Source organism: Bactrocera neohumeralis, chromosome 5, assembly GCF_024586455.1.
Source record: "Bactrocera neohumeralis isolate Rockhampton chromosome 5, APGP_CSIRO_Bneo_wtdbg2-racon-allhic-juicebox.fasta_v2, whole genome shotgun sequence".
NCBI classification, from domain to species: Eukaryota; Metazoa; Arthropoda; class Insecta; order Diptera; family Tephritidae; genus Bactrocera; species Bactrocera neohumeralis.
Window position 1 is genome coordinate 44,332,299 of NC_065922.1, and position 12,390 is coordinate 44,344,688.

A 12,390-nucleotide genomic window follows, 5' to 3' on the forward strand; every position below is an offset into this window, starting at 1 on the left:
GTGGCTATTGCCTTAGTGGCTGCCAACCACGCCAACACGCTGCCGGTGGATACCAAAACACACACAGTCGCACATTTTTCTAACCATAATTGCAGACAACAGGCAATCATAACAATGCTCGTGGGCAAAGTTGCTTATGGACTCATGTGCTTTTGCACTTACCCAGTGCTGGAAAGCAGTAATATTTTATGCCTTCGTTATTATTTTTATTTTTTCTATATTTATTTTATTTTTATTTTTTTAATTTTCTTTGGTGGGCATGTCTACCTGATTCGCAAGACTACTTCCCACTTCTGTTCATTTCCACTTTATGCACTGTTGCTTACCAACACCTCACCACACACACCACACGCCACACCATAATGACTCTAAATAACAACAAAGTTATGCCAACAACAATAACAAATCCAAGCACACGTCAATTATGAGCAAATCTTTGACGATCGGCGTTTTGGTTTAGTTTATCTCGTTAATCGCTAATTTTGTAGTGAGTTACAGATTTTGGATAAGAAAGAAGAAAAGCTGCAATTACAGCAGCAGTGTTTAGTTTGTGCGAAAGTCTCCATTGACGTTTTGTACCTTGTAATCATGATTTTCTATATGATAATTTTACTTTCTTTTGAAGGCTTTTTTTTGGCATATTTTCTGTTTGTTTGCACAGCCGCTGTCGATACCCCATTAAACACGCTAATAACATACTAAGCACCCAGCATGCCTAAACAGCTCATAAATAATGGTTAAAGTGAAGCATATGTTGGTGCATAGGCATATGTGAATATGTTTACATTACTAACATTTGCGGAGAAAATATCTGGCAAGAAATATAAAACCATATAAGGAGAGGTTCAGCTCGGATGGAACCGAATATTATATCAGGTAAACACTCTAGATCATTTAAATGACCGTCTTCGATTTGCCATTTCTCTGCTCGCTAACTTTGAGCTGTTAAAAAATTTATATGTGAAAGCAACATCAAAGTTATTTAGTCGAATTTGATACAAAAATCCTGATTAAAGTGTCATAAAAGTGCTACAATGTTATCAAGTTTTATGAAAGAATGTGCAGTTAGCACTATTAAATTTATCATTAAAGATTTGTGACGTTAACTTCAGTTGCACCACAGCTATAATTCCCTTCACGGGATCATGTTTTCCTTACAAGAAATTGATTTTGATTGATCAGCTTGTTTGGCAACAATATGTGATAGTAGTCCGATCTTAAGAATGTCTTCGAGGATTTCTCAAGTGCTGTAGACAATAAACGGTGCAAAATTTTGTGAAGATATCTCGTCAAATAAAACATTTTTCCATACTAGAACTTGGTGCAGATGTTGATGGCTCGACGTAATCAAGAAATGATCTCTCGATGATCTTAGCAGGCGGCTTCGCTACAGGCAGACAAACTCAGGGGTAATTGCTGCAAAAGAAATGGAGGAATAATATTATGAGGAATCAACACTCCATGCGATCTTGTCAAACGTTGGAACTAATTTTTTGTCACTCGACTATAAGAAGCAGCGAAAAAGAGCTAAGCGTAAGAAAGCATCGGTTTTCTGAACTAACATCCGAGGTACATAGTATATTACAATAAACAACTCAAACGCAGAACATGTCGGCTGAAAGCCCTAACTCAAATCAAAGGCGTTTCTCATCAGCTATCTTGAGATTAGTTTAGATAGAACTTTAAAATTCTTTCAGACTTAGCAAATCTAATAGGGATGATAATAAGGATCCTGCTACAATTTTTCGAAAATATTCGAAACAATTAAGGAAGAACTATATTCGGGTTAATCGTACATTTCGTATTCTTTCAACTTGCCATATTATTATCTATTGACCCGATTTCATTTATTTTTTATCAATCCCATAGCAGTTGTACAAGATCTATAAAATGCTCCCAAGATTTCAGCAAGGTTTCTCACATACAATCATCAATCATATGGAGTAAAGTCAGTCGGGTGGTAGCAAATCTTGATATTAGGTATAATGGGGCTAGGTCAAGTTTTCGCCCAATTTTATATATTTTAAGCACAATGATACACTGTTATGAGCCAAATACGCCCTCTCAATTTAATTAAGATAACTACCATATTGGTCAATATATGCGGTATAAAGTCACCCAGAAGTTCGAAATTCTTTATATTAGGTATATGGTTGGGCGGCGCCACGCCCATCGTCCACTTTTCACACCGGCTCCCATTAAACTGTCTAATAGCATCTCAATTTTCTCTCAAGTTACAGCTTGTACGGACGGACAGTCACTCGGATTCCAACTCGTCGCATCATCCTGATCATTTATCTTTATATATATAAATCTTCTGACCGTGTGTTTGTAATTGAACTGCTCCTAAACGGCTGGACCGATTTCGATAAAATTTTTTGTGTGTGTTCAAGGAGATTTGAGAATGGTTTAGATTCACAATTTGGTCCACTGGAAAATGGTTTTTTATATTAATTTTTAATTTGTAATTAATTCCTAATTTTGGAATGTTTGACCGATAGATTGCGCTACCATCGCAGTATCCAATATTCAAACCTTAAATTGGCGTAAACGTGCAATAAACAAAACGATGCCAAAGTAAAAGGCAACATCTGTAGACAAGTTTTAAGGTCATACCGTTCGTTCTTAAGTAATAAATTGGATGATTCTTCTTAACTAACTATTGGAGGGGGTATATTGACAGGCAATTTAAAATTGCAAAAGATCTGGCATAAAAAAGTAGCGGCATAACTGAAGTGTTGATAAAAAGGTCTATTAAAATTTGACTGATGCCATAACCTTGCCAGCCGATTTTTTAGTCTTTCCACCGTTTCTTAATATGCAGTCCACCACGCTGACAATCGATTTGACTCGATTGATTTCGCTGATGCACAGCCCAAATTCAATAGTATTTTTACCCCAAAAACCAATTCTTTCTTAACGCACGAAATGCTTTTTGATTCATTTTTGTTGCTTCACCAAAAATACGAGTATTCCTTAACTAATACTTATAATCTAACTAATAGAAATCATATGATGGTATTAGTAGTACTACCTATGTATCAGCCACAGTAAAACGTGGGCGGGTCCTCTAGTATTATATAAGTATATGTATATATAACCCTTTATCTAGCTCGCTTAGTTTCATATGATGTATACAACCGTTAGGTGAACAAAATTATTATACTCTGTTGCAACAAAAATTTCTTGAAAGACGTCTTCTATTTACATAAAACTTATACCGACGTTTACCAAAACTGACAACTCCGTCATAATTGAGAGATTTATGGTATTTATGCTGTGCTACTTATATATTGAAAAGGAAGCTCCATCAGCACTGTTCCAACGATTTTTAGAAAATAAGAAAACAGCTTTCATATGTTGACGGCATCTTAAGCTAAGATAAACTATCTTTCTCGCTTGTGCCTTCTTACTCCTCTTTCACTTTCAAAAACTTTTCCAATTTGTCGATAATAATAATGATCGTTTCGAACTTGCTGGCCTTAATACTAACTTGTCGCAAATAAGAAGTAAGTACCAAAAATCGAAAAGAAGAAGGCCGTGTATTCTGAGTAGCGAAAGATATGACTATGTTGATAAGATCTTGGCAGTAGATAAGCCCAATCTTCAAGTGTGTAAATCTATGTAACCCTTACGCAATACTCGTATATACGTATATTTACAATATTTAAATAACAAGTACAACTAAAACCCAAAAATCGGCAGTTAAATGTTGAATAACCGCTGGCCAAACAACACGACCTTTGTTCATCATTCAAACGCAAAGTCTAAAACGGTGAAGCGTAAGCGCTTAACACTTTTATGTCATTATTTTTAACACCTTGACCATGCCATCACTCAAACAAATGTGCCTGCCAAGTCCCCCGGGCCAACTAATCATCCAAAAAGCAGCTCTGCAAAGCAAAGCCAATCATCAGTTGGCACAATTGCTGTGAAAATTCCGACCATCATTTGAGTTGGCAATAAATAATACAACGATTATTTGTTGGATTGTTTAAATATTTTGTTAACATTGATTTCTTACCGTTATTACCGTGACGCGCACAGCCATTATCGCTGTCATAATGAACGTAATTATGATTGTTGCAATTGGTCACACTTTTGCTTACGATGTGTGTGTGGATTTTTAACTTATTTGTTTATATTTCCCTCACTTTAGTTGTCTTTTATGATTACAGTATTATTAATTGGCCTGAGCTTTTGTGTGTAGCTGAATGCGTTGCTATGAAAAAATCAAATCAAGCACTCTTGTACTCTACTTTTAGCTGAAAAAACATCTTCTTCCGAATTTGGTGGCAACGAAGTGGATTTGCAAATTGAGAAAAAGTACATATACATGTATATGTATAGTATGTAGGTATATATGTGTAGTATATAGGTGCTTAGTAGGAATTGATAAATGCCTCCTATGAATTTCTTTAACTGTGCTACAAAGGCTACCTTTTCCACAACTTTGACTATCTTTTCCAATGCTGGTGTTCCTATTTATGCCAATATTATATATTTTGCCAGGGTTGCAAATAATTGTATCATTTGAATTAATTTTTGATAAAGACATAATCATTTCTATCGGGTGATTTTTTAAGAGCTTGATAACTTTTTTAAAAAAAAAAACGCATAAAATTTGCAAAATCTCATCGGTTCTTTATTTGAAACGTTAGATTGGTTCATGACATTTACTTTTTGAAGATAATTTCATTTATGTTTCTTTTTTACGAAATGACCGCGGCTGCGTCTTGGGTGGTCCATTCGGAAAGTCCAAGTTTTGCCATACTTTTTGGCATGTAGCATCTTGGAAACCGTAAAAGTTAGTATTCCATTTTTGGCAACAAAAAGTATATAGGTGCTTCACCGTAACGTAGGAATTTGATAAATGCCTCCTATGAATTTCTTTAACTGTGCTAAGGCTACCTTTTCCACAACTTTGACTATCTTTTCCAATGCTGGTGTTCCTATTTATGCCAATATCATACTTTTGCCAGGGTTGCAAATTAAAAAATAATTGAATTATCATTTGAATTAAATTCTGATTTTTGATACACAGACATACTCTTATAAATAATTTCTATAATATATCTCACAGATTTACCGATATTTTCGATAAAACGTTTTGGTCCGATCTGAACAATTTTTGGTCATAAGGGTTTACATGGGTTTACGGGTTTAAAAAATCGATTTTTTTTATTATCTTATTAATATTGTAAAACACCTCTAGAATATTGTCCTAAATTTTTAAGTAATCGTTTCGGAGATACAGCCTTGCTGCCGTGCGCCGTCTTTAAACGCGTTTTTCTCGAAACTGTGTTTTTTAAGTGGGTTGGCAAGATTTCTTGAGAACTACTCAACCGATTTTCATGAAATTTTACACAGGTCTTTGAGATACAATACTTTAAGACTTGGACGAAGGATTTTTTTTTCGATTATAACTTTTTGAAGAAAACATGCCGCGTAAATTTCTCTGAAATTTTAATTTTTTTGTAAAAATGTTTGCCAAAAATCCAATATTCAGGTTTTCTCCTTCGTTCAAGTTCTAAGTTAAGATTTTACCTAAAACATGTATTTTTTCACATTAGATGATCCTGTAAGGAGTTATCCTGCCTATGCGGGCGCATCTATTTTCCGGAGGGTCACCGGAAATGGCGTCGCAATGACCGAGTTATTTCGAAAAATTTCAGAATTTCTTTGTTAATACTGTATTATGTTTGTAACAATAAGAAAATCTAATAAATTATTACATTTTTTGAAAGACATTTTTTATGAGAAAAAAATTGTTGAAAAAAGGCTGGTTTTTACCCGAGGAAACCCATGTAACCCCACAAGGTGGCTTACTTTAAGTACAGTATGCGGTCAAGGTTTTATTCTTTAATGATGTAAGGGCTCCTATAAAGCCCTCCTATCCTGTGTGTTAAAATTTAATGTCTGTGGCGTATTTGATTATTGATTTATAGCGCTTTAAGTAGTTTTCAACAAAAACGTTAATGGAGAGACGACGAAGTTAGAATACAATTTCCATGTCCACACTGTCAGTAGGATTTCTTATAAGTTTTGTTCTGAACGAATTTGGTTATTGTATCCTTAGTGGTTTAGGAGATTTGTAACTTAACGCTATTTGGGTGTGGGCTACGACCATTTTTCAAAGTTTTAAGTTCACAGATGCCCCTTGCTGCTGCTCACTCACTTTTTGATAAAGAAACACTTATCTTTATTTTTACTCAAGTTAAAACTTTTACGAACAGAGAGACAGACAAACAGTCACTCGGAATTCAATTAATTTCGTCATCCTGATCATTTATATATGTATATAACCTTATATCTTACTCGATTATTTTAAGGTGATAAAAGCAACCGTTAGGTGAACAAAACTATTACACTCTGAAGCAACAGCAAGAGTATCAAAAATTGCAACGTTGATGTCAGCTATCGGATCGATATCTCCAGAACTGAAGGACTAGTTCACGTATGTATATACAGACAGACGGACATGTTTAAATCGACTATAGATTCTCCGACGTTTTCTTCTAAGTGACATAAAACTTATTATACCTTGTTCAGTCAATCACATCGAAAGATTATGTGCGCTTTTTTGAAAAAATCTATCAACGTCTTACGAATTTGATGCTTTTTAAAAGTAATAAGCAGTCTTCTGCTAACTGAAGTGCAATATATTTTCATTTCTTAAATACAACTTCGTTAGATAAGAGAACATGAAATTGGCAACGATAAATTTCATGAAACTGAAAAAACGGGACTTATTTTGTCTTTCTTTCCGTAATTTTTCTGTTCCCATATATTTTTTATGTTATAATTTTATTGTTATAATTTTATCACACACCCTATAATAACGAATTGAAAATACCGATATGGTAATTAATAATCAATCGATAACATAACATATTTTTAAATTTGTTTTGTTTCAAAATCCATTTTGTACGAATCATATATCAATCAACATATTTCTATTATATTTTCTATTAATTCGGTTTCAAATATAACAACAATGTATAAATGCCGTCCCACCGGCGAGTGGATGAGCTATGATGCTAATATACCGACTCCAAAATCTGTTACACATGAAATGCTTGAGGCCGGACGAAAAGCGACATCAAACATACGCATAATCGCTAGGAAGCAACTCAACTTTCAATCCTATCCCATGAATGACTTCCGCTTTGATTTGCTGCACTTTGACAAGCCTAAAGAATTTCAGAGTGTTTCAACCTACAAACGTGACTATGTGGAACCATTACCATCGAAGTGTAAGCCGAAAAACGTACATGATGTAGAATCGCCGGATCCACTATTCAACCGTAGAACTGTGAACGATTTTGAAATGGTGCCTTGGGTGGATACTAAGTTTATGGACGATAAAGTTTTCAATATCTCAGAGTCACGAAGAAAGATCAACTTCTTTAGGCAATTGCGGAATCGCAGTTTCCAATTTTAATAAATTTGCAATAAATTGGAATGAAAATGGAAACAAGCTGCTAATATAATACATACACATTTTTGGCATATACGCTAAAAAATTTATATTGACTGAATTAAGTTAATAAAACCTTTCTTGTTTACATACCAATTTTTTTTATAGTTATATCTAATAATTGAAGCACAGCCCGTGATGTATTTCTTGCGGAAGCTTGAGTTTTGCTATTGCGGATATGGGAAACAATTTTTGTACAAACACACAAACCACTTTGCATGCTAAGCCACAAACACTAGAAATTTGCACTTTGAAAACTAAACAAAAAACAAATGTACTCATTTTGCATTTAGCTGTACCTAAACTACAATACTTTTTGATTGTTTAACGCACTTCAAATATATTTAAAACACTATAAAATAAGAATTCATAACATTTTTAATTTACTCAATCGAATTTTCCAGACTTTCATGGCGCCGTTATACATTAGAACAACCTACGCGACCCCTACCGGTACAATTCAATTTGGCTGTGTTTCATACGCACGCAGTGTTGCATTTAAAGTTACCAAATATTCCAATTAGAATTTGAATAGTTATATATAAATCGCTTGCTCTGTGCACGTGGTGAGCTTTTAAATTAACAAATTTTTTGTCAAGAACTATAAATTAGTACATATTTTTCAATTAAAACATATGCTTTTAAAACAGACAAATATATAAATTTTTATATTAATACTTTTCAGTAGCAATACAACCTAGGCAATCGTACATTTTATGAAAGCACTCTTCGCAACACTGTTCCCGTCGAGTGGGAAAAGTTTGTTTCGCCAATTGACATTTTCTTTTTGGGAGTTTTGTTCGAAAACTGTAAAATTCTAGTAAGTCGAGTAAAATTTTTTAAACAACTTCAAAAGAGGCAGAATTTTCAAAACATAAACTCACATAAATTGTGTTTAGAAAGGCCGCTAAAGTACACATTGAAGTGCAGCTGAAAATTTGCTACAAAGAAGTGTGTGAGTGAAACATTAATAACAAGCGACGCCATCGCAAAAGTAAGTGTAGTGGGAAAATTGAAGGAACACAAAAAGAAAATACGCATACATTTTCCATTTCCAAAGACGTACCGATCCAAAGTGACGCTTTTTACACGGCGCAAGTTCGAATTGCATTGAAAACTTTTGTGTGCTGTTGTGGGTGCGTAAAGCGATAGTGCTCAAGGTGAAGGGGAACCGAATAAAGCGATAGACGCACAAATATCCGTACATAGGAAAATTTGTATTGTCAGCTAGTTGAGTTGCACAAGACGAACCAACAAATAAAACACAAGAGCAAAACAAAAGCAAGTGGAAAGTAAGAGCATCGACAGCATCACACAGCATACGTAGCATTAGCAGACACAACATTTACAGAAATCGAAAGTCATAACCATGAGTTCGGTACGTACAGCTTACAAGCTACAAGTTGATTGTCTTATGCAAATTACATACAATACTTTTAATTTTCATATTTCTATGCTACAGATATCAAATGTGGAAAATCTGTCACCACAGACAATTCGTCAAGTAATGAAGGAAATGCAGCAGATGAGCGAAACACCATTAGAGGGCATCAAAATACAAATAAATGACGCTGATGTAACTGACATTCAAGCGCTAATCGAAGGTCCTGGTAAGTATATGTTCATATGTGCATTGCATACAAACAAATACTAGTTTCGGTGACTCCCTTGCAATACAATACATGCTTTTTGTAAAAAAACGTGACAAATAAGAAAAATCAATGCAAACTGCCCTTGATACGCATGTATTTTGGCCTTGCCACAAAGCTACTTGGAATGCGTGCATATGCTATAAACATAAGCTTAAATTAAATTTTTCTTTTTTTCTCTTATATAGATATTTATAATATTTTGTACTTATTACAGCTGGTACCCCATACGCTGGTGGCGTTTTTCGTGTTAAGCTAACACTCGGAAAAGATTTTCCGCAATCACCGCCAAAAGCCTTTTTCCTTACAAAAATCTTTCATCCAAATGTGGCGGCTAATGGTGAAATTTGCGTAAACACATTAAAGAAGGATTGGAAACCTGATTTGGGTATTAAACATATATTGCTCACCATAAAATGCCTTCTTATTGTACCAAATGCGGAATCTGCGCTAAACGAAGAAGCTGGTAAACTGCTACTGGAGCGTTATGATGATTACTCACAGCGTGCAAAAATGATGACGGAAATTCACGCACAGGTTGGTATTTAGTTCGTGCATTGAAACTGTCGATATAAAAATCAATTGGTGATGTGTTGTCGCGCTGAAGGCATTTAAAGTAATTCAAAATAATTGAAAGTTCATGATAACTGTACGCTGACCTACTACGTAGAGACGTGATGATTTTGTTGTTGTAGAGTAAAAAAATTGGTGGATGACTTTTGCCCTGATTGGCAACAAACTTTAGCCTCTTAGATGCGTGTTTGAGTGTCTTCAAATTACATAAATAACATTGAAATCATTCTCATACAGCATTTACAGCCGAAGGATTCATCTAAAATTAAATTTCAGCGGTTAATAGATGAGTATAGATCGTGTTTAATTGAAGGATTTGTGAAAAAAATTAATTTTTCATAAAGTTTCAAACAAAAAAGTATGATTATGGGTCTTAATTTTTACCACAAATTGCCTTGAAAAAAATAGTTGTAATCGAAAAAATCCTTCAATCAATCATGAGGTATTTAGAAGAACTGTGAAAATTTTCAATAAATTCACTTCTCTTTCTCTAAGAAATCGTAACCACAGACTTTGAAAACGATGTTTCGAGGAAACCACGATCAAAAATTAAAATAGCCGACCGGTCTAGGCAGGTGGGCCGCTCTCCCAAATGTTCTATCTCCTACATTTTTATTGGGATTACCTTGAAACTTCGGGAAAGTATACATATCATAGTATACGATTTTTGATATTTCAAAACCCCGTAATCCCTTAAATATAACAGCATATATATAAAATACATACATACAAACATAAAATACTAATACTTTTCTTCCACCTTACAGCCCGCAAAAGGTGCCGCCAGTGGTGATGCGAAAGATGATGATGGTCCCTCCTCTAAAAAACATGCTGTCGACAAAAAACTGCAGGACAAGAAAAAAGAAAAGCTAATCAAAGAGAAGAAACGTATGTTGAAGCGGTTATGAGGCGGTAGTTGTACATGTATTGAGCCTTTACCAAAGGGCGGTAACACAACAAGTCACCTTAGCGTTCAATTCTTAAAAAAATTAACAAAAGCAAACTAAGCCAAAACATCCAAGAAGCATTAAGTGGCAAATGCAAGTACAGAAGCAGCGGCAACAGGAGCAGCATTAGCAATTATAAGTAATACCCAATTGCAATAATAAGAACAACAGCAAAACCATAACAATAATAACAATGTTAAAAAGTGCAGAGGAGAGCAGTAAATTTGGGGACGGCACCACAGTTCTAACTAACAACACGAAAAATCACACCACACATGTTATAAAAAAAAATCAGTGTGAAACGGTATATTCACTATGTGCGCTATTTATATGCTACAAGTTTCGTATGCTGCTGGAATAACAGTAGATATGTGCATTTCTTTTATTTCTTTAATTTGGCACATTTTAAATGGAATGGATTATCATTACAATAGCTTTATGTTTTATTAATGAATTAATTTGGACACGATACCGTAGGCATCACATAAACAAGACACACACACATATATACACTTCTCTTAATTGAGCCATGTTCGATACATATTTAAATATAATTTTGTGTAATTCTTCTTAGCTTTCTCTCATGAAATTAGTCAGGATAGTTTAATAATTGTTATAAAAGAGAAGAAACTAAATACTATGTAATATAATACTAAGTTTTATTTAGCATTAATTTACCTAATGTATTGTTCTAATTGCATATTTATAAACTCCTAGAAAAAGAAAACAAAAATAGAGAAAACCAAAACTAATTTTATACTTATATTAGCCTTATGGAAACATGCACATCACGTGCATACATACATACGTATATGCATTAGGGTGTTTGTTATGTGCCAAGTTGATCGACGCCCTCTGATGGTTCAAGAAAGAAAAATTAAATCATTTTAAGTTTCGCATATTAAAAAAAAAATGTAAAAAAGTCAACTTGAAGAATAATGGACTCCCTAATAAATATATATATATACATACATATATATTACAGAATGGTTCAATGGCTACACAATATCATTTATATAGCAAAAGCGCGAAATGTTTAGCATTATGCGTACTCACATACAAATGTTTATGATTTATGACTGCGTGTGTAGTAACATACAAACATTTATTATTTATATATTTGTATGTATGCGCGCTTTGTTTTTGCAGCATTTAAGCGCACTTGTGTTCAATTCGAAAAAAAAAATTGCTAACATTTTCCTTCAAACTCGTACTCGCCACAAATCGCCATCCACAACACCCACACACTTATTGCATGCACACGTTGATTAAATACATACATACATATTACTTACTACATATAAAATATATTGAAGTAACCGTACATGCATTAAAACTGATATACAAATACTGAGAGTGAAGAAAAAACAAAAAAAAAAAGAACAAAAGCCAACAACAATGAGAATCGCCTAACGAACACCTTCCCGTGTACCATTTTTAGCGTGTAGTAGTGTGAAATAAAAGAAAAGCAATTGTGCAAAAAAAAATGTAAAATGTCAATTATAATGTTCTTATAATTTTGATTCTGATGGACATTGAGTGTTGGAATTTGTTACAATTCATGCATAATGGCTGAGCGATGTAGGAAGTTCGTCGCAGCGGCATGTGGTTATGATTTAATGTCTTGCTCGCGAAGTATGTACGTATGTGGGCGTGACGAGGTACGCAACGAACGAACGTTATTTGTAATATTTTTTATGATTTCATTTCTGCTTTGGAAATACTAATAATTTGCATTCTA

The 12,390-nt window shown here is 34.1% G+C and overlaps 2 protein-coding genes across 3 annotated transcripts; both read left to right on the forward strand.

Moving 5' to 3' along the window:
• The first annotated feature begins 6,953 nt into the window (after nt 1-6,953).
• On the forward strand, nt 6,954-7,444 carry LOC126758985 (uncharacterized). Its single transcript, XM_050473502.1, has one exon. The coding sequence runs from the start codon at nt 6,998-7,000 to the stop codon at nt 7,442-7,444; it is 447 nt and encodes a 148-aa protein (XP_050329459.1). The 5' UTR covers nt 6,954-6,997.
• Nucleotides 7,445-8,209: 765 nt separating this feature from the next.
• LOC126758979 (ubiquitin-conjugating enzyme E2 S) lies at nt 8,210-12,117 on the forward strand. Of its 2 annotated transcripts, none has more exons than XM_050473493.1 (5): nt 8,210-8,300; nt 8,380-8,858; nt 8,943-9,090; nt 9,347-9,666; nt 10,470-12,117. In XM_050473493.1, the coding sequence occupies exons 2-5, from the start codon at nt 8,850-8,852 to the stop codon at nt 10,608-10,610; spliced, it is 618 nt and encodes a 205-aa protein (XP_050329450.1). In that variant the 5' UTR covers nt 8,210-8,300; nt 8,380-8,849; the 3' UTR covers nt 10,611-12,117. The 2 variants fall into 2 exon arrangements, with proteins under 2 accessions (XP_050329450.1, XP_050329451.1); XM_050473494.1 differs by having other exon boundaries at nt 8,211-8,474; nt 8,541-8,858.
• The last annotated feature ends 273 nt before the right edge of the window (nt 12,118-12,390 follow it).

Coding starts and splice junctions, on each gene's coding strand:
- LOC126758979 (XM_050473493.1), top strand. Junction 9,091..9,346: donor AGCGCTAATCGAAGGTCCTG/GTAAGTATATGT, acceptor TACTTATTACAG/CTGGTACCCCATACGCTGGT. Junction 9,667..10,469: donor TGACGGAAATTCACGCACAG/GTTGGTATTTAG, acceptor TCCACCTTACAG/CCCGCAAAAGGTGCCGCCAG.
- LOC126758985 (XM_050473502.1), top strand. CDS start 6,998: ATGTATAAATGCCGTCCCACCGGCGAGTGGATGAGCTATGATGCTAAT.